Raw genomic sequence first — 27528 nt, 5'->3', positions numbered from 1 at the left:
CCAAAAATCTTGTGATAAGGCAACGGTGGACACCGGAATCAGGAAATGATTCAAGAAAGAGGATGTTCGTACAGAAACTTTACTTGCCTGAGAACTGATTTTGGAAGAAACATTTTAAGTACAGACTGAAATACGAGACCACGGCGTGTTTGAAGAAATTTCCAGGGAAATTCCTGACAAATTGTTGTGTGGGGTTCCTTCCCGACCGAGAACTATGTTTTCACCTCCACTATGTTGGCCAGTGAACCCAGTCCAAAACAACACTTTTCCCAGGGCAGATTTTGTCATCCAAAATGACCATCAGTCACACAAAACACCAAGTCTTCACATTGAAACACAATTTACAGTTTATTACACTTTACATTAAACATCGATTTATTACTAATTTACGACACTACTTTATTTGACACTAATTACATTTATTACTAAGTAAATACTAAACTTAACACGCAACAATAAAGACGATCAAGGGTTCGCCCCTCGAAATGTGCACGACGGCGGACTGTTTACAACTAATTTCTCGCATTCGTTGCTGCTGCTGTTGCCTTTGCATAAACTACCGACGCACCGAACGACGACCGTCCGCACGGCAGTGTGGATGTGATGATGCGAGAGCCTACGAAAGAGCGAACCAAAAAGTGCGACCATAGCAGGTAAAATTGGTAACGCACTCGTTCGCCGACGACATACATTGATAGCAGGGTGAATGATACTATCGTTGATGCTTGAATAAATGGTCTGTTCACAGACAGTTGTAAGAATTCTGAGGAAATTGCACTAGAAAAAAAAACCTAAACGATGTTCCGGGAGAGTTCTTGGAGGAACGTGGAGCGTGGGTTTGAGGTGGCTTTATAAAAAAGAAATCCAGGAAAATTTCTGGAGAGTTTTCGAGGTAAATTGTGTAACTCCTAGTGGAATTTCTGGATTCAAGAGAAATTTCTGAAGGAATTTCGGAAGATTTTTAAGAAGATTTTCTAGGAAGATGGAAGATGCCAGGAAGAACTTTCGGAGCAACATCTGGAAAAATTTGACGACTTTGCAAAGAATTTCCGAGGGAATTACTGGAGGAATTTGCGAATGAATTTCTGGAAAACTTCTGGAGGAATTCTTGAAGGATCTTCCGGAGGAGTTCCACGCCCCTGCAGATAAACATTCAATCGGCGCACAACGGCGTCTATATTCCTTCTTTCTCATTCCTGCCTCCTTCTTCCTTCTTTCTTTTCCTCCTCTCTCTCTCCTTTTTTGCTTCTTGCTTCTTACTTTTTCCTACCCATCTTCTTTTTTCTTCCTCCTTCTTCCTTCATTTTCTTCCTTCTTCTTTCTTTCTTCTTCATTCATATTTTTCCTTCATTCCTTCTTTTGTCTTGCTTCATCCTTCATTCTTCCTTCTATAAAGAAGAAGGAATAAGGATGACAGAAGAAGGAAAAGAAAAAAGTTCCCTTCTTCCTTCTTTACTCTTTCTTCTTCCTATTTTTCTTCCTTCTTTTTACTTCCTTCCTTACTCTTTCTTCCTTCTTTCTTCTTCCGTTTTCGTTCTTCCTCTCTCCCTTCTTTTTCATTCTTCTTCTTACTTCCTACTTCTTTATTTCTTCTTCCTTTTTTCTCTATTTTTCTTTCTCTCTTTTCTTACTCTTTAGTCAGAATTCTCCCTTCTTCCTTTTGTCTCACTTTTCACTTCCCTCGGAAAATTCTTCCGAGTATCCACAGGAAATTCTTTATAATTTTCACTGGAAATTCTTCTGATTTTATACATGAAATACTTCCGAATTCCCATAAGAAGTGCTTTTAATTTTACGCAAGAACTACCGCAGACTTAAATAAAACTAAAATGATGTTTTATTAAATGTGGAAAGGCTTTTGTTCAGAATACATGTTCAAGATTTCAAATCAATTTGTTTACGTAATTTGAATTACTGCCGTTTTCACTATGAGTGCAGTTACGACGGCAAGTTATAAAATAGCTCACCATACAAAGTTGTACCTAATGTTGTATGCAGTAATGACTCAATCAAATTATTAAAAAATTGAACCGACGTCAGAAATTATATCCATGGCGTGACAGATCTTGAATAGCAACTCGCCGATGCGGAGGTGAAATGGAAAACGCTGTCTTCAGCGCCGCTCACAGCTCTGCCATGAATTCGTTATGCAATTTTGCTACTCCTGTTGAATCACACGAAATATCCACATAATCAGTCTAACCAAAGCTATATCAATCATGGCCAACAGCATCCATAGCTTACTGATTATACTGTGATTAATTAGGGTTCATGAAATTAAAAGTTTGATATATTACGAAATTACGAACATATCATTGGTGCAGTATCATGATAAGCTATCCCAAAGCCCCAGGTGAACTAATCTCTTCTGTTCATGCATTGAAAGTGCGTGTGTGGCATTCTCTTTTTTACCGAATCCTCAAGCTGTCAACTGTCAAATACTTGCTACCTCGCTAATTCAAACAAACCGGTGCGGGACGAAAGGCCCGCCTTCCACAAAAAGGATATCAAAACTACTCTACGTGCCGCTCGCACACATCAAACATGCCGATCGATTTGCATCACCCGCAGTGCGCTCACATCGTACCTCGCTCAATATGTATGAGAATGCATCGCCACCACCGCCGCACCGTAACTGCAGCAGGGATGCGATGCGTGAGCGATTCCGACAACGGATGGCTGACGTGAACAGCGACAGCAGCGTGGTGCCCGGTATCCTGCTGCGACATGCGACATATTGTTTTATAATTGACGAATATTGGAACCAAACTCCCATTTGCGCCACGCCGTTACCCATTGCCATGCGGTTTTTTTCAATGGATTATTCCTAAGGTCTAAAAAAAATGTTGCTGCGTTCAAATTAGGCGGTTTGAAATCCATTCTCTGAAGAGTAGCTCAATTTTGATTCGAATAGTTTCTCAATCAAACAATAATGTGCTGTAACTGTTTTACACCTGAAATTTTCTCAAATTGCATCCATGGTGCGTGAATACCATTTCGGTTTTCAATTCGCACAGCTTTTGCTAAAACAGCCGGGCTGTCATCGCCGGGTCCGACGTTCTTTGAACGTGGCTCGAATTTCAATCCTCGTTCCCGCAGTTCCCCACCACCTGTTTGTACCGATTTCCATCGAATCATCGTGCATTATATTTCAATTTGTTTCGGCTTTGTTCATTCCTTGCACTGATCTGCACTGCCCCCCTCCGAACGCACATGCACCGCGCATAGCCGGAGACGACCCGCAAAAGAAGGGGCATTAATCGGAAAAAGGGGTTCGAATTTTGGCGTTTTCCCGACTAGTGACGGCGGCAGCTGCAGAAAACCTTATTACGAACGGCGGAAGCAGCATATGTGTACAATGGCTAATGTGAGGCACATTATGCGCCTGATTAAATTTTCGACAGTCGCATAATTGTGTGATCAGACACGCGTTAGCACACTGCAGAATAAGTCATGGTGGGGCTTTGTTTAATGGGAGCGAGAGTGGGGAAAAATCAGAGCATTCCTCTCATGCGACGGATAATTCTCATTTTGCATTGAATTTTTGTATTTTTTTTGGGTGATATCTGACAAATGGAATTTTCAATTAAGCCAGACGATAAGACTGCTTGCGGTTATGCTCTGTTCGTAACACCTACGCACTTCCAAAAAAGACGGTGCTCTGGTGGTCAATTTAAGAGCAAGAAGGTAATAATTTTCATTGGATAGAAAAATAATCTGTTCTGCTCCATGAATCCGATCATGTTGCCTTCCAAGCAGTATCGACAATTTTCAGTACACATCCAATCAATATTTTCGATACCCAAAAAAATGCAATCGCTATGTCTGGATTACACCAGGCATTGGCAGTTATTTCTGTCTGTCTGGTTTTCCATCGCCTCTAAATGCGGACCGCCAAAAAGTTACTTTTCCGAATTTATTGACTTCCCAACCACCAACGCCGTCGTCGCCACTGAATGACTGTAAAATACGCGGCTATCGACCCACATCCACCCACACCCGTCCGGGTAGAACCGTAAAACCGTAGTCGGCAGATCGGCAATGGTACGGACCAATCCTTGCCAACGCAGCGGCACCATTGGAAGCGATAACGGCATCCCGCACAACCGACTGACATGTAAATTGAGCTCATCCCCAGAACCGGGTGGAAAAAACTTCTACTTCCACTTTTACGAGAGATGAAAATTCGTGTAGAAAAAAAACGCATGTACCATCTACACGCACGCATTCAAAGTATTGAAACTCCGTGCGACGGCGACGTCCAACTTCATCGATTGGAACGGAAATAGCTGCCTCGATGTGAAAAGTAAATTGAAAAATTCAGACATAAATAAATAAATCTTTTGCCCTTGGCACGGCGGCGTACTTTCCACCCCGTCACCTGTACGAATCTTTGCTTTTGACTTTCCTTCGTTCTTAAGAGTGTATTGAGAGATGCCAAGCGAAGGGAGCTTCCAAATTCCTTCGGGAAAATCGAAAACCATTCAACTTCCATTCGCTATGGGGATCGGACCGATGCGTGTCGGGGGTTTAGCGATGTCGATATGAACACTTGTCAATTTGTAGAGTTACTAGCTTTTGGCTTGAAGGGAGTTTTACTGGCGTTTGAGAAGATGTGTGCTAAGATGCCGATAGAAAACAGCTTCGAGATCATGTCGACTATAAGATGAACTAATTTGAAATGATTGACGGAGGGGCTCCCTTGAATCTGCATTTTCGAGAAAATGAAAATGGCATTTTTTTAGACATACTTCTTAGTTTTACGGCTGCAGGCAAACCTGTCTGTACTTTGATTTGTTTTATCCGAAAATATTATTAATTCGAGTTAGTTGGCGGACGGTTGAAAAACTTCAACAGAATTCAAACTACTTTTCGAGCACAGAGTTTTCAAAATCGGTAGATTCATTGAACAATATTTTAGTAGATGAGTTTCTCAAAGAGCTTGACAAATTTTGAAAGAAAATTGATTGAATGGCGTTCTATCTTAAATGATTTTGTTATAATTGTAAAAAAAAGTATAGCCAGGCGTATAGACCAAGGACATCATAATTGTTCAACAAAAAGATAACAATTTTATGGAAATGCTAATATCATCTTCAAACTAAGACGTACTACATGTTAAGATAAAAATAGAGGCGAAAGTATTGATTTGATAGTTCCATTAGGATACGGCAGGCTGAAGAATATTTTATAGAAGTTGATTTGAAAGCGAGCGGAGGGCATTATTTGTGGTGGAGGGAAGAGTATCAGTGTGGAAGCTGATATCTCTCCACTGGCAAAAGGAAGGTGGTTTGATTTACTCATATACCATCGCATGCGTAAAAGGTTCCTATTGACGAGTACTGGCTTTAAATTTCTAATAATTGTTAAAATGCTTATTGGCTGTCTACCTGTCTGTTTGTCTTATCGACAGATTTGGCGAGGTATCCAACTTCTTGCTCCTTTTGTTAATTTATGGATTTAATGCTATTCGCATAACCTCACTAAATTGAAGAGGAAGTTAGCGTTATAAGCGCCGAAAACCATTGGTTGAAGGGCACAAGGCCAAAAATTTTTTGGCCGAATATGTCGTTTGATCGAATTTTTTTTCCAACTCCGTACTTATGAGCACGTCACTGAATCGGGAGCATCTCGTTAAGTAAGTACTACATAAACCCTTTCTACCCCTCCGATGAAGATGGGCGTGGCCAGGAGAAGTAATCCGTATGCTTGTGATTGTTGTCCTAGATTTAAATCAAGGGCCACACCCACCTTGATTTCTGATAGTAATCTGAATAGAGATTTCGAAATAAAAATATGGATATCACTGTCGAATCTACGAACTAAATCGTAACTATTCTATGCTTAATCGAAATGGACATGGAATGTCGTTTGGCAAAACAAATCGATATTTTTGACCAAAATACCCGTTCAGCAAATTACATTTCCGGTCGTGTAATTCGTCCGGCGAAATGACATTTTCTACCAAATGACCTATTCGGCCAAACAATAAGTCAGGGCGAACGGCCTGTTTTTGTTACTGTTCTTTATTGCATCTGGTATCAGCCAGAATCTACGAACTAAAAAGAACTATTCTATGCTTAATCGAAATGGACGTGGAATGTCGTTTGGCAAAACAAATCGATATTTTTGGCCAAAATACCCGTTCAGCAAATTACATTTCCGGCCGTGTGATTCGTCCGGCGAAATGACATTTTCTATCAAATGACCTATTCGGCCAAACAATAAGTCAGGGCGAACGGCCTGTTTTTGTTCTTTATTGCATCTGGTATCAGCCACTAACATCCGAATTTTCTCGCCCGTCACTCACCAAAGCAACTAAGTCGTTGGCGTCGCTGTGCAGTGCCTGAAACTTCTTTCGCGGTAGTAGTCAGCAACCTCTTCAACTGCCAAGCGTTGGCATCGTTCCGTTATCTCGTGTTATCAATTCTCACAGTAAACTGAGAAATGTGTGAAACGAGTAATGGGAAATGAGAAGCAAAACATGAATATTTAAAAAAATATCAAAGAATGAGAAGGAATTTTTGACCCAAAGTATTATGTGAAAAAAATTAATCATTATTTTAAGCACACTCAAATAGCCCATGGCACTGGGGTGGAAATGAACGCAAAAGAGGGGAAGAGATGCTTGCCGGGATGTTTCGTTTCACCTTAAAAGATAAGTTGAGTTCCGTCTAAGGTAAGATCTTAATAGTGGATGGTAATTGACTAATGTAAGAATATTTATACGTGAGTGAGACGGCTCCCTTCTCACTCCTCATTTTTCGCTTCTCACTGTGAAAAGTGAATAGAGTAAAGTGGGTATCGAGACGTCTCACACTTTCGGCCAAATGACCCTTTCGGCCAAATAATTCTTTCGGCCAAATGTCCCTTTCGGCCAGATGAGCTTCGGCTTAATGACTCTTCCGGCCAAATGACCCTTTCGGCGAGATGGGTTTCGGCCTAATGGTTTGTTCGGCCTAGTGGCATTCGGCCAAACGACCCTTCCCCGTTATCGCTGGCTCGCTGCAAACAATGTTCCATTTTCTGAATTGCTCAGTTGCTTCGTTGCAAGAGGATTAGAAGCCTCCTTTCAAAAGGTTAGGAAACTTACTTTCAAGAGGCCCGGAAGCCTCCTTTCAAGAGGCCCGGAAGCCTCCTTTCAAGAGGCCCGGAAGCCTCCTTTCAAGAGGCCCGGAAGCCTCCTTTCAAGAGGCCCGGAAGCCTCCTTTCAAGAGGCCCGGAAGCCTCCTTTCAAGAGGCCCCCAAGCCTCCCTTCAAGAGGCCCGAAGCCCCCCTTCCAGGAGGCCCGAACGCCCCCTTTCACGAGGCCGGGAAGCCTCCTTTCAGGGGGCCCGGAGGCCTCCTGTCAGGAGGCCCGGAGGCCTCCTTTCAAGAGGCCCGGAAGCCTCCTTTCAAGAGGCCCGGAAGCCTCCTTTCAAGAGGCCCGGAAGCCTCCTTTCAAGAGGCCCGGAAGCCTCCTTTCAAGAGGCCCGGAAGCCTCCTTTCAAGAGGCCCGGAAGCCTCCTTTCAAGAGGCCCGGAAGCCTCCTTTCAAGAGGCCCGGAAGCCTCCTCTCAAGGGGCCCGGAAGCCGCCTTTCAAGAGGCCCGGAAGCCTCCTTTCAAGAGGCCCGGAGCCTCCTTTCAAGAGGCCCGGAAGCCTCCTTTCAAGAGGCCCGGAAGCCTCCTTTTAAGAGGCCGGAAGCCTCCTTTCAAGAGGCCCGGAAGCCTCCTTTCAAGAGGCCCGGAAGCCTCCTTTCAAGAGGCCCGGAAGCCTCCTTTCAAGAGGCCCGGAAGCCTCCTTTCAAGAGGCTCAGAAGCCTGCTTTCAAGTGGCTCAGAAGCGTGCTTTCAAGAGGCTCAGGGCCTCCTTTCAAGAGGCTCAGAAGCCTCCTTTCAAGAGGCTCAGGCCTCCTTTCAAGAGGCTCGGAAGCCTCCTTTCAAGAGGCTCAGAGCCTCCTTTCAAGAGGCCTGGAAGCCTCCTTTCAAGAGGCCTGGAAGCCTCCTTTCAAGAGGCTCAGAGCCTCCTTTCAAGAGGCTCAGGAAGCCTCCTTTCAAGAGGCTCAGGCCTCCTTTCAAGAGGCCTGGAAGCCTCCTTTCAAGAGGCTCCAAGCCTCCTTTCAAGAGGCTCAGCCTCCTTTCAAGAGGCCTGGAAGCCTCCTTTCAAGAGGCTCAGCCTCCTTTCAAGAGGCCCGGAAGCCTCCTTTCAAGAGGCTCAGGCCTCCTTTCAAGAGGCCTCAGAAGCCTCCTTTCAAGAGGCCCGGAAGCCTCCTTTCAAGAGGCCCGAGCCTCCTTCAAGAGGCCCGGAAGCCTCCTTTCAAGAGGCTCAGAAGCCTCCTTTCAAGAGGCTCAGAAGCCTCCTTTCAAGAGGCTCAGAAGCCTCCTTTCAAGAGGCTCAGGCCTCCTTTCAAGAGGCTCAGAAGCCTCCTTTCAAGAGGCTCAGGCCTCCTTTCAAGAGGCCCGGAAGCCTCCTTTCAAGAGGCCTGGAAGCCTCCTTTCAAGAGGCCTGGAAGCCTCCTTCAAGAGGCTCCAGCCTCCTTTCAAGAGGCTCAGAGCCTCCTTTCAAGAGGCCTCAAGCCTCCCTTTCAAGAGGCTCAGGCCTCCTTTCAAGAGGGCTCAGAAGCCTCCTTTCAAGAGGCTCAGAAGCCTCCTTTCAAGAGGCCTGGAAGCCTCCTTTCAAGAGGCCTGGAAGCCCTCCTTTCAAGAGGCTCAGAGCCTCCTTTCAAGAGGCCTCAGAAGCCTCCTTTCAAGAGGCTCAGAGAGCCTCCTTTCAAGAGGCCTGGAAGCCTCCTTTCAAGAGGCTCAGAAGCCTCCTTTCAAGAAGCTCGGAGACCTCCTTTCGAGAGGCTCGGAAGCTTCCCTTCAAGAGGCCCGGAAGCCTCCTTTCAAGAGGCTCAGAAGCTACCTTTCAACAGGCCCGCAAGCCTCCTTTCAAGAGGCCCCGTAGCCCCCTTTCAACAGGCCCAAAAGCCTCCTTCAAGAGGCTCAGAGCCTCCTTTCAAGAGGCTCAGAGCCTCCTTTCAAGAGGCTCAGAAGCCTCCTTTCAAGAGGCCTGGAAGCCTCCTTTCAAGAGGCTCAGAGCCTCCTTTCAAGAGGCTCAGAAGCCTCCTTTCAAGAGGCTCAGGAAGCCTCCTTTCAAGAGGCTCAGAAGCCTCCTTCAAGAGGCCCGGAAGCCTCCTTTCAAGAGGCCTCAGAAGCCTCCTTTCAAGAGGCTCAGGCCTCCTTTCAAGAGGCTCAGAAGCCTCCTTTCAAGAGGCTCAGGCCTCCTTTCAAGAGGCTCAGAAGCCTCCTTTCAAGAGGCTCAGAAGCCTCCTTTCAAGAGGCTCAGAAGCCTCCTTTCAAGAGGCCTGGAAGCCTCCTTTCAAGAGGCCTGGAAGCCTCCTTTCAAGAGGCCTCAGAAGCCTCCTTTCAAGAGGCTCAGAAGCCTCCTTTCAAGAGGCTCAAGCCTCCTTTCAAGAGGCTCACAGCCTCCTTTCAAGAGGGCCTGGAAGCCTCCTTTCAAGAGGCTCAAGCCTCCTTTCAAGAGGCTCAGAGCCTCCTTTCAAGAGGCTCAGAAGCCTCCTTTCAAGAGGCTCAGAGCCTCCTTTCAAGAGGCTCAGAAGCCTCCTTTCAAGAGGCTCAGAAGCCTCCTTTCAAGAGGCCCTCAGAAGCCTCCTTTCAAGAGGCTCAGAAGCCTCCTTCAAGAGGCTCAGGCCTCCTTTCAAGAGGCTCAGAGCCTCCTTTCAAGAGGCTCAAGCCTCCTTTCAAGAGGCTCAGAAGCCTCCTTTCAAGAGGCTCAGAAGCCTCCTTTCAAGAGGCTCAGCCTCCTTTCAAGAGGCTCAGCCTCCTTTCAAGAGGCCTGGAAGCCTCCTTTCAAGAGGCTCAGAGCCTCCTTTCAAGAGGCCCAAGCCTCCTTTCAAGAGGCCTCAGAGCCTCCTTTCAAGAGGCCTGGAAGCCTCCTTTCAAGAGGCTCAGAAGCCTCCTTTCAAGAGGCTCAGAAGCCTCCTTTCAAGAGGCTCAGAAGCCTCCTTTCAAGAGGCCTGGAAGCCTCCTTTCAAGAGGCCTCAGAGCCTCCTTTCAAGAGGCTCAGAAGCCTCCTTTCAAGAGGCTCAGGCCTCCTTTCAAGAGGAGGCTCAGAAGCCTCCTTTCAAGAGGCCCCAGCCTCCTTTCAAGAGGCCTGGAAGCCTCCTTTCAAGAGGCTCAGAAGCCTCCTTTCAAGAGGCCTCAGAAGCCTCCTTTCAAGAGGCCTCAGAAGCCTCCTTTCAAGAGGCTCAGAAGCCTCCTTTCAAGAGGCCTGGAAGCCTCCTTTCAAGAGGCCTGGAAGCCTCCTTTCAAGAGGCTCCAAGCCTCCTTTCAAGAGGCCCGGAAGCCTCCTTTAAAGAGGCCTGGAAGCCTCCTTTCAAGAGGCCCGGAAGCCTCCTTTCAAGAGGCCCGGAAGCCTCCTTTCAAGAGGCCCGGAAGCCTCCTTTCAAGAGGCCCGGAAGCCTCCTTGCAAGAGGCTCGGAAGCCTCCTTTCAAGAGGCTCGGAAGCTTCCTATCAAGAGGCTCGAAAGCCTCCTTTCAAAAGGCTCGGAAGCCTCCTTTCAAGAGCTCAGAGCCTCCTTTCAAGAGGCTCGGAAGCCTCCTTTCAAGAGGCCTGAAGCCTCCTTTCAAGAGGCCTCAAGCCTCCTTTCAAGAGGCCTGGAAGCCTCCTTTCAAGAGGCTCAGAGCCTCCTTTCAAGAGGCCTGAAGCCTCCTTTCAAGAGGCCGGAAGCCTCCTTTCAAGAGGCCTCAGGCCTCCTTTCAAGAGGCTCAGAAGCCTCCTTTCAAGAGGCCCGGAAGCCTCCTTTCAAGAGGCCCCAGCCTCCTTTCAAGAGGCCCAGAGCCTCCTTTCAAGAGGCCCGGAAGCCTCCTTTCAAGAGGCCTCAAGCCTCCTTTCAAGAGGCTCAGAAGCCTCCTTTCAAGAGGCCCGGAAGCCTCCTTTCAAGAGGCCTGGAAGCCTCCTTTCAAGAGGCTCAGGCCTCCTTTCAAGAGGCCTGGAAGCCTCCTTTCAAGAGGCCCGGAAGCCTCCTTTCAAGAGGCCCGGAAGCCTCCTTTCAAGAGGCTCAAGCCTCCTTCAAGAGGCCCAGAAGCCTCCTTTCAAGAGGCCCAAGCCTCCTTTCAAGAGGCCCGGAAGCCTCCTTTCAAGAGGCCCGGAAGCCTCCTTTCAAGAGGCCCGGAAGCCTCCTTTCAAGAGGCCCGGAAGCCTCCTTTCAAGAGGCCCGGAAGCCTCCTTTCAAGAGGCCTGGAAGCCTCCTTTCAAGAGGCTCAGGCCTCCTTTCAAGAGGCCTGGAAGCCTCCTTTCAAGAGGCTCAGGAAGCCTCCTTTCAAGAGGCCTGGAAGCCTCCTTTCAAGAGGCCCGGAAGCCTCCTTTCAAGAGGCTCAGAGCCTCCTTTCAAGAGGGCCTGAAGCCTCCTTTCAAGAGGCCTGGAAGCCTCCTTTCAAGAGGCCCGGAAGCCTCCTTTCAAGAGGCTCGGAAGCCTCCTTTCAAGAGGCTCAGAAGCCTCCTTTCAAGAGGCTCAGCCTCCTTTCAAGAGGCCTGGAAGCCTCCTTTCAAGAGGCTCAAGCCTCCTTTCAAGAGGCCCAGCCTCCTTTCAAGAGGCTCAGGCCTCCTTTCAAGAGGCTCAGAAGCCTCCTTTCAAGAGGCTCAGAAGCCTCCTTTCAAGAGGCTCAAGCCTCCTTTCAAGAGGCCTGGAAGCCTCCTTTCAAGAGGCTCAGAGCCTCCTTTCAAGAGGCTCGGAAGCCTCCTTTCAAGAGGCTCGAAGCCTCCTTTCAAGAGGCTCAGAAGCCTCCTTCAAGAGGCCTGGAAGCCTCCTTTCAAGAGGCCCGGAAGCCTCCTTCAAGAGGCCCAGAAGCCTCCTTTCAAGAGGCCTGGAAGCCTCCTTTCAAGAGGCCCGGAAGCCTCCTTTCAAGAGGCTCCGGAAGCCTCCTTTCAAGAGGCTCAGAAGCCTCCTTTCAAGAGGCCCGGAAGCCTCCTTTCAAGAGGCTCAGAAGCCTCCTTTCAAGAGGCTCAGAAGCCTCCTTTCAAGAGGCCCGGAAGCCTCCTTTCAAGAGGCTCAGAAGCCTCCTTTCAAGAGGCTCAGGCCTCCTTTCAAGAGGCTCAGAAGCCTCCTTTCAAGAGGCTCAGAGCCTCCTTCAAGAGGCTCAGAAGCCTCCTTTCAAGAGGCCCGGAAGCCTCCTTCAAGAGGCTCAGGCCTCCTTTCAAGAGGCCCGAAGCCTCCTTTCAAGAGGCCCGGAAGCCTCCTTTCAAGAGGCCCAGCCTCCTTTCAAGAGGCCCGGAAGCCTCCTTTCAAGAGGCCCGGAAGCCTCCTTTCAAGAGGCCCGGAAGCCTCCTTTCAAGAGGCTCAGAAGCCTCCTTTCAAGAGGCTCAGGCCTCCTTTCAAGAGGCTCAGGCCTCCTTTCAAGAGGCTCAAGCCTCCTTTCAAGAGGCTCAGAAGCCTCCTTTCAAGAGGCTCCGGAAGCCTCCTTTCAAGAGGCTCGGAGCCTCCTTTCAAGAGGCTCAGAAGCCTCCTTTCAAGAGGCCTCAGAGCCTCCTTTCAAGAGGCTCCTGGAAGCCTCCTTTCAAGAGGCTCGAAGCCTCCTTTCAAGAGGCCCTGGAAGCCTCCTTTCAAGAGGCTCAAAGCCTCCTCAAGAGGCTCAAGCCTCCTTTCAAGAGGCCTGGAAGCCTCCTTCAAGAGGCCTCAGAGCCTCCTTTCAAGAGGCCTCGAAGCCTCCTTTCAAGAGGCTCAGGAAGCCTCCTTCAAGAGGCTCAGAAGCCTCCTTTCAAGAGGCCTCAGAAGCCTCCTTTCAAGAGAGCTCAGAGCCTCCTTCAAGAGGCTCAGAAGCCTCCTTTCAAGAGGCTCGAGCCTCCTTTCAAGAGGCTCAAGCCTCCTTCAAGAGGCTCAGAAGCCTCCTTTCAAGAGGCCTGGAAGCCTCCTTCAAGAGGCTCAGAGCCTCCTTTCAAGAGGCCTCAGAAGCCTCCTTTCAAGAGGCCTCAGAAGCCTCCTTTCAAGAGGCTCAGAAGCCTCCTTTCAAGAGGCTCAGAAGCCTCCTTTCAAGAGGCTCAGAAGCCTCCTTTCAAGAGGCCTGGAAGCCTCCTTCAAGAGGCTCCAGCCTCCTTTCAAGAGGCTCAGAGCCTCCTTTCAAGAGGCTCAGAGCCTCCTTTCAAGAGGCCTGGAAGCCTCCTTTCAAGAGGCTCAGAAGCCTCCTTCAAGAGGCCTCGAAGCCTCCTTTCAAGAGCTCAAGCCTCCTTTCAAGAGGCTCAGAAGCCTCCTTTCAAGAGGCCTGGAAGCCTCCTTTCAAGAGGCCCAAGCCTCCTTTCAAGAGGCCCGGAAGCCTCCTTTCAAGAGGCCAGGAAGCCTCCTTTCAAGAGGCCCGGAAGCCTCCTTTCAAGAGGCCCGGAAGCCTCCTTTCAAGAGGCCCGGAAGCCTCCTTTCAAGAGGCCGGAAGCCTCCTTTCAAGAGGCCCGAAGCCTCCTTTCAAGAGGCCCGGAAGCCTCCTTTCAAGAGGCCCGGAAGCCTCCTTTCAAGAGGCCCGAGCTCCTCCTTTCACGCGTCCCGACAGCCGCCCTCCAAGAGGCCCGGGAGCCTCCTCTCAAGCGTCCCGGAAGCCTCCTTCCAAGAGGCCCGGAAGCCTCCTTTCAAGAGGCCCGAAGCCTCCTTTCAAGAGGCCCGGAAGCCTCCTTTCAAGAGGCCCAGGCCTCCTTTCAAGAGGCCCGGAAGCCTCCTTTCAAGAGGCCCGGAAGCCTCCTTTCAAGAGGCCCGGAAGCCTCCTTTCAAGAGGCCCGGAAGCCTCCTTTCAAGAGGCCCGGAAGCCTCCTTTCAAGAGGCCCGGAAGCCTCCTTTCAAGAGGCCCGGAAGCCTCCTTTCAAGAGGCCCGGAAGCCTCCTTTCAAGAGGCCCGGAAGCCTCCTTTCAAGAGGCCCGGAAGCCTCCTTTCAAGAGGCCCGGAAGCCTCCTTTCAAGAGGCCCGGAAGCCTCCTTTCAAGAGGCCCGGAAGCCTCCTTTCAAGAGGCCCAAGCCTCCTTTCAAGAGGCCCGGAAGCCTCCTTTCAAGAGGCCCGGAAGCCTCCTTTCAAGAGGCCCGGAAGCCTCCTTTCAAGAGGCCCGGAAGCCTCCTTTCAAGAGGCCCGGAAGCCTCCTTTCAAGAGGCCCGGAAGCCTCCTTTCAAGAGGCCCGGAAGCCTCCTTTCAAGAGGCCCGGAAGCCTCCTTTCAAGAGGCCCGGAAGCCTCCTTTCAAGAGGCCCGGAAGCTTCCTTCAAAGAGGTCCGGAAGTCATCTTTCAAGATGCCAGGAAGCCAGCTTTCACGATGCTCGGAAGCCTTCTTTCAAGAGGCCCAGAAGCCTTCTTTGGAGATGCTCGGATGTCTATTTTCAAGGGGCTTGGAATTCATCTTTCTAGGAAGCCCACGTTCAAGACGCTTAGAGGTACCATTTCAAGACGATTAGAAGCCTCTTTTTAAGTGGCTCGAAAGCTGCCTTTTAAGAGGCCCGGAAGCAAAAATATATGCGATTTTGACTGCCCTATCGCCGAATTGGATGAAATTAGTGCCATCGAACTAGAAAACAGATTCACCAGAGTTCGAAGCACCGCTATTTGGTGATGATGTAGAAGGATTTCCGTTTTCATTCGTTGCCAGAGCCAGGAAATCCAGGATGCAGCAACGTATGATGTTTCTTCGAGCACGTTCTGCAACGATATTTTGACGGACAGTCCCGTGCCAAGTGATTCCTACCAAGAAAATTACTGCGCTTGGAGTTGGTGATCTGCAGCCGTTTGTCCACTCCTAAATTAGCGAAGGTTGGGCACTGAGTAATCCAATGATTTTCCTTACAGGCGAAGCAGTTCGGTGACTTTGTTTCAGTCGCCGATTTGACCGAAACTTTCGTGGGACGGAATTTGCTAACGCTAGTGGTTGTTGCCGTTGAAAACATACGCTGATACCCGAGTCTAATACCCGAGTTTGTTTTTTGAGAAAATCGACCAACGACCCAAACGACGGTTCCTTTTCTGGCGTCACATTTTCTTCCCATCGCTTTTAAATAAACTCCTCCAGTTTTGAAACCAATAAATGGACTAACATTGCTCCCCAACCACTCGTTCTTTCACCTAGCTGGTGCAGGATGTCGGTGTTGCGCTCGAAACAATCGTGCAGACCAACAGCTGATTCCTTCTTCATCCTAGGGTACTCGAACAACGCGTTGAGATGACGTTTTTTGAGGAGATAATTGTTGGAAAACCGATCGACCAAAACCTCTCATGCAACCCCATAACTAGCCTCACTCATCGCATGTGAATCAATCGCCTTTAAAGCGTCACCTTTCAACGAGGCATGCAGATAATGGAACTTCTGTATGTCCGTGAGCTCTGTCGAAGGGTCAATCAAAGCTACATAAATATCGTGAAGCGGAAGCCAATTTTGAAAGTTGCCATCGAACTCCGGCAAATTGATTTGGGGAAGCCGTACGGAGGCTTGGACGTTTGGAACTTGGTTTGTGTGCGCATTAGATGTGTTTAGTGTCCTTGATTGACCTTGCTGTACTTTTCTTGCCAACCCTGCTCTTACCTCAAAGTACTTCTCTTCGAATCCGGCCCTGAGTTGATGGTGCTCTGGCATGTTTTCCTCATTGTCCTATGCTCTCGATGTCGTTCTGTAGATCCTCGAACTCATTCCACTTTTGCTCGAGTTTCTCCAACCGAATGTTGACCGACTGCTCATTTTTGGTGTTACTTTTAATCCGGGATTAGGTACTTTTCAATCCGGTCCATGAACTCGAGAACGCTGTCTCTGTTGCGTATCAAGCTCTTGAGTTTCTTCGACGTCGACATCTTGCTTGCACCAAACGGAATTCACGAGGTAAGCAAAGAACTGTAGAAAAATAACCAGGGACAGGGACTCACCTAATGAGCCTGTCTTACAGGCCTTGTACAATAATAAAATCTCTGGGTTCAATGGTCCACACCGCCAGCAACACCGTACGAGAGCTCGAGAGTTGTAAAATTAAACCAGCGAAGCACCTTCCAGAAAAAAAAGTACATTTGATGGACAGGGACTCACCTGCTGAGCGTGTCTAAAAGGCCTTGTATACTAATATTCTGGTCAGGAAACACTGCCGGATACACCTTACGAGCGTTAATGCGCCTTGCACAGAGCCGTCTACTTCGTTAGCGTTCAGAGATCCCTAGATTGTTCTTAAGCATCTAAATTGTTGTTGTCCAAATTGCACGTTGAAGAATCCGGCCACCGAGCACTCCGTAGAAGAAATGACCAGGTAGAGATGAATAGAGAAATATAATTCGTTGGACAGGTCCTCACCTTGTAGGGCTGTCAAACAAGTATTGAATAATTATTTAATCTCTTCTCGAAACCAACTCCAAAAACTGCTATGGCTGCGCCCAATAGTTCCATATGTGCGATATTCGTGATGACAGCCCCAGTGAATTCACAATTAAAGCTATGGCGTCTTTCACCTTTGTATTCTCCGAGATTGGCGCCAAACCAATTGTCCGTTGACCCAAATGGCTTATTGGCGTCGGAAATTTCTAAAGAAACGCTATCCTGGTCACGGCACCAATGTTGTGACCCCCCGAAAATAGCGTTCTAGCACCAAACTCCGACACACAGCACACCTTTACCGGTGTGATAGTCGTGCATTAATTGCAACGCACAAACGGGTTCTTTTCTTCGGCTTAAAGCTTTTGAATCGATCCTAATCTATACAAAGCAACATATATTGAACGTCACAGTGCAATAACTTTACGCCTACCCTAATGCTAATACACACAAACAAACATTTATAGCAAACTCTTTACTACAACAGGTGTGATAAAGGATGATTGTATCTTGCACCAGAATCAATAATCACGGTTGTAGTGTTTGAAACAATTGAATTATTAACAAAATATAAAATCGATTAAGAGAAATCGATCAATACAATTAGGTCCCTATGAAACTAAATGCGAGATATGAGCAATTGTCCGCACTGGGGGAGGAAGATATCGAAAGCTGATCAACACCTGTTTATATGGACAGTCCCCAAGCAGTATCAATATTTATTCTCAAAATGCAGATACAGTTAATACGACTGTTTGTTGTGGTCTCTACATGGGAATATTTTGTAGCATTCTAAGTTCTGAGTCTAAGCTGATTTTCCCTCAAATAGATTACAAAAAAAGGTTTATCTGTTTTTTAAAACGTGTAATATTTAAATCTTTTTATTGGTTTTGATTTCTTTTAATTTAAGTTAATCAACACAAAATTTCCAATGAAAATGTAATCTTTGACCATTAACTTACCCGTTGATGTCATATCCATTGACCTTCTTCCTTGCCTTCCTCCGTTAGAAAACGTATCCTTTAATGCCATCGCAATCAAATCCTAATCCAGCTCGTTTCGTTTCCATTCCTCCCCACAGGACGGTTCCCGGGGGCACCTGGAAGGCCTAGCGTCCGTCTACTGCGAGATGCTGATGGCCCCGTTTGGCGAAGTTCTCTCGGCGTTGGAGGACGCCCGGTTGCGGGCGTGGTCCGAGCGGAGTCCCCACAGTTCTTCCGGTGGAAGTGGAGTGCATCGGGCTGGCCACCGGGGGAACTCATGCCACGGTGGTCTGCCCAACAGCCACAGCCAGCCGATCTACGTGCCCGGGAAGTACTCGGTAAGTAGGCGATTAACTGCGGGTCAGTTCAACCGCACTTCAACTCGGTCGCAGATCAAGCCGTAACATCTGTTGAGCGATACTGTTAAAGTTTGATTATAGGGTCCGGAGGAGAAAAAGTAAACATTCAACCACGAAATGACTTCAATTATATTGGGCGATCTTTTATTTTTTTTCTGCTTCGGTTTCTCTCATGGGGGTCCAATTCGAGCTGTCTCTCAACTCAATTTGATGGTGAGCTGAAAATTAGTTGGTGCGCCGTTTTTGATTTTCGGCGAACGGAATTAATTTCCCTCGGTGGTCTTCAAAACACCGGAGAAGCGCTGGAGCGGGGGGAAATTTGGACAAAACAAAACAAGACAGGAAAGTACCCATCCGAGCGTGCATTTATTCGTTTGCGGACGCTTTGAAGCGAGCGTGGCTGGGGAAGATAAAAAGAAATGGACGGAACCCCGAGGATATTGTATGACTGAATTGGAGTCGCTTTTCGGGATGTGTAAATACGGACTTTTGCGGCGTTTATGTGTGTTTCCCGAGGGAAATTGGAGTGTGCACTGGAAGTTTATTTGCGTTTTCTTGGCTTAATTGGTTGGATTCTATGTAAATTAAATGAACACAAACGAGGTAGTTTTGATTAAAATTTGATTGTTCGCGTACATGAAGATTTCAGTTTTTTCCACATTGTTGTATTCAGATATTAGACTGTGGAGATTGCATTCATAATTATAATATTAAATTGATTTCTTCAGAGTGTATTCGTTTATTATCAATAACATTACGGCCAGTGATTCTAATAGCTAATATTATTTTTCATACTTCATTTTCGATCATTTAAATTCAATAACTAAGTTTTTCGTTAATTGAAAACATTCTTGTAAAAAACAAAATGATGTGAAATGAATTCATTTTAATATTCTAAAGCCAAAACCCGATTCATGTAGTGAATTCTTCCAGTGCACTTCTTCCGCATCGTGTCGGTAAAAAGACATTTAAACTGCAAAACAACCATTAAACAGTGATGCTCCCGGAGGCTAAAGCTTCTCGTAAATGAAGAAATGTACATCCCATCAGTTTCGTTTCCCAACAGCGCCGATTCCCGCCATCCATGACTGGGAAAAGATCTTGAGCAACAGAACAATCTACCTTTAAGGGAAAAAAAGTACACATTTTCGATGTCCGAAAACAAACGGAGAGATGAAAAGCAAGAAAATCGTTTAATTGCTATAATTAAATTGCAAATAAATGTACGTGAAGCATAACAAGCACTTTAGGATGATCAAATGATGGAGAAAACATGATAGTAGGGCGAAGTTTCGAAAGAAGAAAGGGTAAAGTAGTCAGGTTTGAGGCATAATAGGAAGTGCAACTTAATCATCTTAATAAAAATCCTAATTATTTAAAATCGTAGGTCGATTTATTTTAGCAATTTTATATGAAAATTAGGACATACATTCTTTACAATAATCAACATCATCGATTCATCATTTCAACATTTGATTAAAGTTTATGGAAATGTTTGCTTTCTTTACACGTAAACTGCATTGTATGATAGATGGGTGGGAGAAAATCCGAAAAGCCATGTTCAGTAATGTTACAACTGGGATTTCGAAAGGAATACTTTAAGTTGCTAAACAATCCTTCTGGGTTTTGAAACGGAAATTTGGTATTCGGTACGAATTCTTTTTGGGACTCCGAACAAAATCCTTTTGAGATTACGAACGGAATCCTTTCGGATCTCCGAAAAGAATACCTTTGGGTCTCCGAACAGAATTCTTTTGCGCTAGGAACGGAATCTTTTGGAATTCATAACAGATTCCTTTTGAGATTTCAATTGGAATTCCGAACGGACTCCTTCCGGGACTCCAAATATGATTTTTTTCATCCATTAGGATTCTGAACGGATTTCTTTTTAAACTCCATTTTGGGGCTCCGAAAAGAATCCTTCTGGGGTTCCGTACCAGAACTGGATTCCGGGTAGGGAATGGAATCCTCGTATGATTTCGTACGGAATTCTTTTTTGATTCCGAACGGAGAATCCTTGTGGGAATGATTTTGGGATTCCGAAAAGAATTCCTTTGGGCTTTCGATCAAAACTCTTTCAGGATTTCGGAACGGAATCCTTTTGAGATTTAGGACGAAATCTTTTGGCATTACAAACGGATTTTTTTTAGAACTCCGATAAGGACTTTTTTGGATCCCTTTGAGATCCTGAACGGATTACTTTTGAAACTCCGAAGAGAATCATTTGGGGCCCCGAAAAGAATTCTTTTGGGATTACGAAGGGAACTATTTCAGGATTCTTTCAGGAAAATATTCGGGATTCGGGAATCGGAATTCGGACCGGGATCCCTTTGGGATTCAAAACAAGTTTATTGGAATTACGACAGTAAACTTTTAGGGATTCAAAGCTGATTTGACTGATACTACGGAAAGAATCCTTTCGAGATTTGAAATTGATCATATTTGGTATTCCGAACAAAGTCATGTTGGAAATCACCACAGAATTCTGTTAAGGCTCCGATCGGCATCCTTTTGGGAATCCAAACGAAATCCTCATGGATTCCTGAACGGAATCCAAATGGGATTTCGAATAGAATCCATATAGAATTCCAAACGAAAGCCTTCTAGGATTATGAACGGAATCCTTTCGTTGGGAATCCCAAAAAAGATCAACTCGAAATCCCAGAATAATTCCATTCGGAATAGCAAAAGAATTCCGTCTGTTAGGAACCCCATAAGCATTCTGTGAAAAGTCCCAAAAAGCATTCCATTCAGAATCCCATATGGAATTAATTTAAAATGCCAAATATTTTTGTTTGGAATCCCAAAAGGATTTCGCTCGGAGTGCTAAAAGATTTCCATTCGTAATCCCGAAAGGATTCTTTTTCAAGTGTCATAAGAATCCCAGAAGGATTTTGTTTCGAGTCTCAACAGGATTCCGTTAGGAACACCAAGAAGGTTTCGTTCAAAATCCCAGAATGATTTCGTTCGGAATCTTAGAGAATCCCTTTCGGAACCTAAAAAGGGTTCTGTTTGAAGTCCCAGAATGATGCTGTTAGTAACCCCACAAGTATTTGGTGCGAGGTCTCAATGAGGAGTTCGTTTTGAATCTAGAAAATCAGATTCCCAAATAAAATCCAAAGGGGCTCTGTTTGAAATTTCAATAACATTCAGTTTAAAATCCCGTTTGGTATATCCAAAGAATTCCATTCTCGAAATTCCCATTCAGAATCGTAAATGGTTCCTTCTGAGATTTCGAACGGAATCTTGTGGGATTTTAAACGGAATTGGATTGGATTTGAATTTGGATTGTATTTGGATTTGGATTGGATTTGAATTGGATTTGGATTGAATTTGGATTGGATTTGGATTGGATTTGGATTGGATTTGGATTGGATTTGGATTGGATTTGGATTGGATTTGGATTGGATTTGGATTGGGTTTGGATTGGATTGGGTTTGGATTGGATTGGGTTTGAACTGGATTTGGATTGGAATTTAGATTGGTTTGGATTTGGATTGGTTTTGATTGGTTGGATTGGATTGGTTTGGATTGGTTTGGATTGGTTTGGATTGGTTTAGATTGGTTTGGATTGAATTTGGATTGGTTTGGATTGGATTTGGATTGGATTTGGATTGGTTTGGTTGGGTTGGTTTGGATTGGATTGGTTTGGATTGGTTTGGATTGGTTTGGATTGGATTTGGATTGGATTTGGTTGGTTTGGATTGGTTGGATTGGTTTGGATTGGTTTGGATTGGTTTGGATTGGTTTGGATTGGTTTGATTGGTTTGGATTGGTTTGGATTGGTTTGGATTGGTTTGGATTTGGTTGGTTGGTTGGTTTGGATTGGTTTGGTTGGTTTGGATTGGTTTGGTTGGTTTGGATTGGTTTGGTTGGTTTGGATTGGTTTGGTTGGTTTGGATTGGTTTGGATTGGTTTGGTTGGATTTGGTTGGTTTGGTTTGGATGCGTTTGGTTGGATTGGTTTGGATTGGTTTGGATGGTGTTTGGATTGGATTTGGTTCGGTTTGGTTCGATTTGGATTGGTTTGGATTGGTTTGGGATTGGTTTGGTTGGTTTGGATTGGTTTGGATTGGTTTGGTTGGTTTGGATTGGTTTGGATTGGTTTGGATTGGTTTGGTTGGTTTGGATTGGTTTGGATTGGTTTGGATTGGTTTGGATTGGTTTGGATTGGTTTGGATTGGTTTGGATTGGTTTGGATTGGTTTGGTTGGTTTGGATTGGTTTGGATTGGTTTGGTTGGTTTGGATTGGTTTGGATTGGTTTGGATTGGTTTGGATTGGTTTGGTTGGTTTGGATTGGTTTGGATTGGTTTGGATTGGTTTGGATTGGTTTGGATTGGTTTGGTTGGTTTGGATTGGTTTGGATTGGTTTGGATTGGTTTGGATTGGTTTGGTTGGTTTGGATTGGTTTGGATTGGTTTGGATTGGTTTGGATTGGTTTGGATTGGTTTGGTTGGTTTGGATTGGTTTGGATTGGTTTGGATTGGTTTGGATTGGTTTGGATTGGTTTGGTTGGTTTGGTTGGTTTGGATTGGTTTGGATTGGTTTGGATTGGTTTGGATTGGTTTGGATTGGTTTGGATTGGTTTGGATTGGTTTGGTTGGATTTGGATTGGTTTGGATTGGTTTGGATTGGTTTGGATTGGTTTGGATTGGTTTGGATTGGTTTGGTTGGATTGGTTGGTTGGATTGGAAGGTTGGATTGGATTGGATTGGTTGGTTTGGATTGGTTTGGATTGGTTTGGATTGGATTTGGATTGGTTTGGATTGGTTTGGATTGGTTTGGATTGGTTTGGATTGGTTTGGATTGGATTTGGATTGGTTTGGATTGGTTTGGATTGGTTTGGATTGGTTTGGATTGGTTTGGATTGGTTTGGTTGGTTTGGATTGGTTTGGATTGGTTTGGTTGGTTTGGATTGGTTTGGATTGGTTTGGATTGGTTTGGATTGGTTTGGATTGGTTTGGATTGGTTTGGATTGGTTTGGATTGGTTTGGATGAGGTTGGATTGGATTGGTTTGGATTGGTTTGGATTGGTTTGGATTGGTTTGGATTGGTTTGGATTGGTTTGGATTGGTTTGGATTGGTTTGGTTTGATTTGGATTAAATTTGGATTGGTTTGGATTGGTTTGGATTGGTTTGGATTGGTTTGGATTGGTTTGGATTGGTTTGGATTGGTTTGGATTGGTTTGGATTGGTTTGGTTGGTTTGGATTGGTTTGGATTGGTTTGGATTGGTTTGGATTGGTTTGGATTGGTTTGGTTGGTTTGGATTGGTTTGGATTGGTTTGGATTGGTTTGGTTTGCTTTGGATTGGTTTGGATTGGTTTGGATTGGTTTGGATTGGTTTGGATTGGTTTGGATTGGTTTGGATTGGTTTGGATTGGTTTGGATTGGTTTGGATTGGTTTGGATTGGTTTGGATTGGTTTGGATTGGTTGGTTTGGTTGGTTTGGATTGGTTTGGATTGGTTTGGTTGGTTTGGATTGGTTTGGATTGGTTTGGATTGGTTTGGATTGGTTTGGATTGGTTTGGTTGGTTTGGATTGGTTTGGATTGGTTTGGATTGGTTTGGTTGGTTTGGATTGGTTTGGTTGGTTTGGATTGGTTTGGTTGGTTTGGATTGGTTTGGGATTGGTTTGGATTGGTTTGGATTGGTTTGGATTGGTTTGGATTGGATTTTGTTGGTTTGGATTGGTTTGGATTGGTTTGGATTGGTTTGGATTGGTTTAGATTGGTTTGGATTGGTTTGGTTTGGATTGGTTTGGTTTGGATTGGTTTGGATTGGTTTGGATTGGTTTGGATTGGTTTGGATTGGTTTGGATTGGTTTGGATTGGTTTGGTTGGTTTGGATTGGTTTGGATTGGTTTGGATTGGTTTGGATTGGTTTGGATTGGATTGGTTTGGATTGGTTTGGTTGGTTTAATTTGATTTTAATTGGTTTGTATTTGGTTTGGATTGGATTCGAATTGGTTTGGATTGGTTTGGATTGGTTTGGATTGGTTTGGTTTGGTTTGGATTGGTTTGGGATTGGTTTGGATTGGTTTGGTTGGTTTGGTTGGTTTGGATTGGTTTGGATTGGTTTGGATTGGTTTGGATTGGTTTGGATTGGTTTGGATTGGTTTGGATTGGTTTGGATTGGTTTGGTTGGTTTGGATTGGTTTGGATTGGTTTGGATTGGTTTGGATTGGTTTGGTTGGTTTGGATTCGATTTGTTTTGGATGTGGATTGGTTTGGATTGAATTTGGATTGGTTTAATTGGTTGGATTGGTTTGGTTTGGATTGGTTCGAATTGGTTTGGATTGGTTTGGTTCGATTTGGATTGGTTTGGATTGGTTGGATTGGTTTGGATTGGTTTGGATTGGTTTGGTTGGTTTGGATTTGTATTGGTTTGCATTACATTTGGATTGGTTTGGATTGGTTTGAATTGGTTTGGATTGGTTTGGATTGGTTTGGATTGGTTTGGATTGGTTTGGATTGGTTTGGATTGGTTTGGATTGGTTGGATTGGTTTGGATTAGATTTGGATTGGTTTGGATTGGTTTGGATTGGTTTGGTTTGGATTGGTTTGGATTGGTTTGGATTGGTTTGGATTAGATTAGGTTGGTTTGGATTGGTTTGGATTGGTTTGGATTGGTTTGGATTGGTTGGAATGGTTTGGAATGGATTTGGATTGGTTTGGATTGGTTTGGATTGGTTTGGATTGGTTTGGATTGGTTTGGATTGGTTTGGATTGGTTTGGATTGGTTTGGATTGGTTTGATTGGTTTGATTGGTTTGGATTGGTTTGGATTGGATTTGGCTTGGTTTGGATTGGTTTGGATTGGTTTGGATTGGTTTGGATTGGTTTGGATTGGTTTGGATTGGTTTGGATTGGTTTGGATTGGTTTGGTTGGAATGCGTTTGAATTGGATTGGTTTGGATTGGTTTGGATGGTATTTGGATTGGTTTGGTTCGATTTGGATTCGATTTGGATTGGTTTGGATTGGTTTGGATTGGTTTGGATTGGTTTGGATTGGTTTGGTTGGTTTGGATTGGTTTGGATTGGTTTGATTGGTTTGGATTGGTTTGGATTGGTTTGGATTGGTTTGGATTGGTTTGGATTGGTTTGGATTGGTTTGGATTGGTTTGGATTGGTTTGGATTGGTTTGGATTGGTTTGGATTGGTTTGGATTGGTTTGGATTGGTTTGGATTGGATTTGGATTGGATTTGGATTGGATTTGGATTGGATTTGGATTGGATTTGGATTGGATTTGGATTGGATTCGGATTGGGTTTGGATTGGATTTGGATTGGAATTGGATTGGATTTGGATTGGATTTGGATTGGATTTGGATTGGATTTGGATTGGATTTGGTAGGGATCTGAACGGGAACCAGAAAGGAATTCTTTTTGGGAATGAGATTCCGAAAAGAATAATTTCGTGATTCCAAACGGAATTGTATTGGGATTCCGAATCCGAAATTCGTTTTGGGATTTCGAACGGAATATTGTCAGAATCCTCTTGGGATTCCGTACGGAATCCTTTTGCGATTTTGAATGCAATCCTTCTGGGATTTTGAACACTACTGTTTAGGGATTCCGAACGAAATTCTATTGGGGTACCAAACGGATTTTGAGATTCCAAAAGGGATTGGGATTCTGTATTGGGATTCTGGGCGGAATTTTTTGAGTTTTCCATTTTTATTTGAAATTTTGAATCTATTTAGGATTCCGAACTTCTTCGCGGTTTCCGAACGAAATTATTTTGGAATTACGAAAGAAAAGAGAGATTTCAAACGGAGTTCTTTTGGGATTTCAAATGGCATCCTTTTAAGTTTTCGAACGAAATCTTTTTGTGAATCGATTCGGATCCTTTTGGAATTCCGAAAGGAATCTTTTTTGGGATTCTGAAAGGAATATTTGAGGGTTCGAAGGAATCTTTTAGAGATTTCAAAAGGAATCTTTTTATGATTCCGAATGCAATCGAATGGAATGAATCCTTGCAGGACAGCAAACGAGATCCTTCAGAAAATGGATTCTTTTGGGATTCCAAACAGAATGCTTTTAAGATTCCAAACGGAGTCCTTTTAGGATTTCGAACGGAATATTTTTGTGAATCCGAACACAATCCTTTGGAATTCAGAAAGGAATAATTTTTGGGATTCCGAAAAGGAATATTTGAGATATTTGGGATCCTTTAGAGCCCGCACAGAATGCTTATAGAATTCCGAACAGCATCTTTCTGGAAATCTAGCGAAATCCTTGTGAGATTCCGAAAAGAATCTTTTTAAGATTTCGAACGAAATCCTTTTGGGATTCCGAAAGGAATCTTACCAAGATTCTGAACGGAATCTTTCAGGATTCCTTGCGAAATTTTGTGAGTTTTCGAAAAGAATCCTTTTGAGTTTCAGAACAGAATCTATTTGGAATTTCGAACTAAATCCTCTTGGTATTTTGAATGGATTCCTTTTGGGATTCCGAACGGAATCCTTCTGGGACTCCGAACTACATGCTTCATGGATTCTGAACGGAATTATTTCAGAATTGCGAAAGATATATTTTCGAAATTCCGAAAGGAACATTTTTAGGATCCTGAACGGTGTCTTTTTGTGATACTAAAACGGATTCTTTTGGGATTCCAAACATAATGCCTTGAGATTCCAAACGGAGTCCTTTTTGGATTTTGCACGGAATATTGTTTTTGAATCCGAACGGAGTCCATTGGAATACAGAATGGAATCCTTTTTGGGATTCCGGAAGGAATATTTGAGATCCCTAAAGGAATCTTTTTGGGATTCCAATAAGAATCATTTTATGATTGCAAATGCAATCGAGTGAAATGCTTTTAGCATTCGGAATGAAATCTTTGTGGACTCCGAACGAGATCTGTTAGAATCTACACAGAATGCTTATGGGGTTCCGAACAGCATTTTTCTGGGAATCTATCGAAATATTTTTGAGATTTCGAAAAGAATCCATTTGGGATTTCGAATGCAATTCTTTTGGGATTCCGAAAGGAATCTTTTCAGGATTCTGAACGGAATTTTTCAGCATTCCGGGCGAAATATTAAGAGTCTTCCCTATTATTTTTTTTGAGTTTCAGAACAGAATCTATTTGCAAATTCGCACGGAATCCTTTTGGTATTTTGAACGAAATCCTTCTGGAACTCCGATCTACATTATTTACGGATTCCGAACGGAATTATTTTAGAATTGCGAAAGAAATATTTTCGGGATTCCGGAAGGAATATTTTTAGGATTCTGAAAAGAATCTTTTTGTAATACTAAAACGGATTCTTTTGGAATTCTGAACAGAATGCTTATGAAATTTCAAACGGAGTCCTTTTGGGATTTCGAATGGTATCCTTATGATTTCGAACGGAATGTTTTTGTGTAACCCAACGGAATCCTTTTTAGGATTTCGGAAGGAATATTTGAGATCCTAAAAGGAAACTTTTTGGGATTTCAAAAGGAATCTTCTCTATAATTCCGAATGCAATCGAGTGGAAGGCTTCTAGTATTCGGGATGAAATCTTTGCGGACTCCGAACGGGATCCTTTAAAATCCACACAGAATGCTTATGGGGTTCTGAACAGAATCTTCGTGGGAATCTAACGAAATCCGTTTTAGATTCCAAAAAGAATCCTTTTGGGGTTCTGAACAAAATCTTTTTGGGATTTCGGAAGGAATCCTTTTGGGATTCTGAACGGAATCTTTTACAATAGTTTGACGAAGTAAACATCCGTGAAAATTTAGCGGAGTTTCTTTCATTGTTTATATTTTCTATGGAAGCGGGAGAAAATGAAATTTAAATATCGCGTGACCTCTCTCAATGAAAATGAAAATCTCAGTAGTGGTTAAAACATTGCCACCTGGCGCCTATAATCTCTTTTTTCGTGTCATGGTCAAACGAATGTCTGAAAAGTT

At 44.7% G+C, this 27528-nt stretch overlaps 1 protein-coding gene across 1 annotated transcript in view; it reads left to right on the top strand.

The window, feature by feature from the left end:
• LOC134205078 (sterile alpha motif domain-containing protein 5) overlaps positions 1-27528 on the top strand; it is an 872402-nt gene that overhangs the window by 630932 nt on the left and 213942 nt on the right. Inside the window, exon 3 of the mRNA XM_062679979.1 lies at positions 17367-17606. Coding sequence (XP_062535963.1) covers positions 17367-17606 — 240 coding nt within the window. The remainder of the gene's footprint in view (positions 1-17366; positions 17607-27528) is intronic.

The sequence above is a fragment of the Armigeres subalbatus genome, chromosome 1, assembly GCF_024139115.2.
Source record: "Armigeres subalbatus isolate Guangzhou_Male chromosome 1, GZ_Asu_2, whole genome shotgun sequence".
Taxonomy (NCBI): Eukaryota; Metazoa; Arthropoda; class Insecta; order Diptera; family Culicidae; genus Armigeres; species Armigeres subalbatus.
The sequence above is the reverse complement of the archived record's forward strand: the minus strand, read 5'-3'. Positions and strand labels throughout refer to the sequence as shown.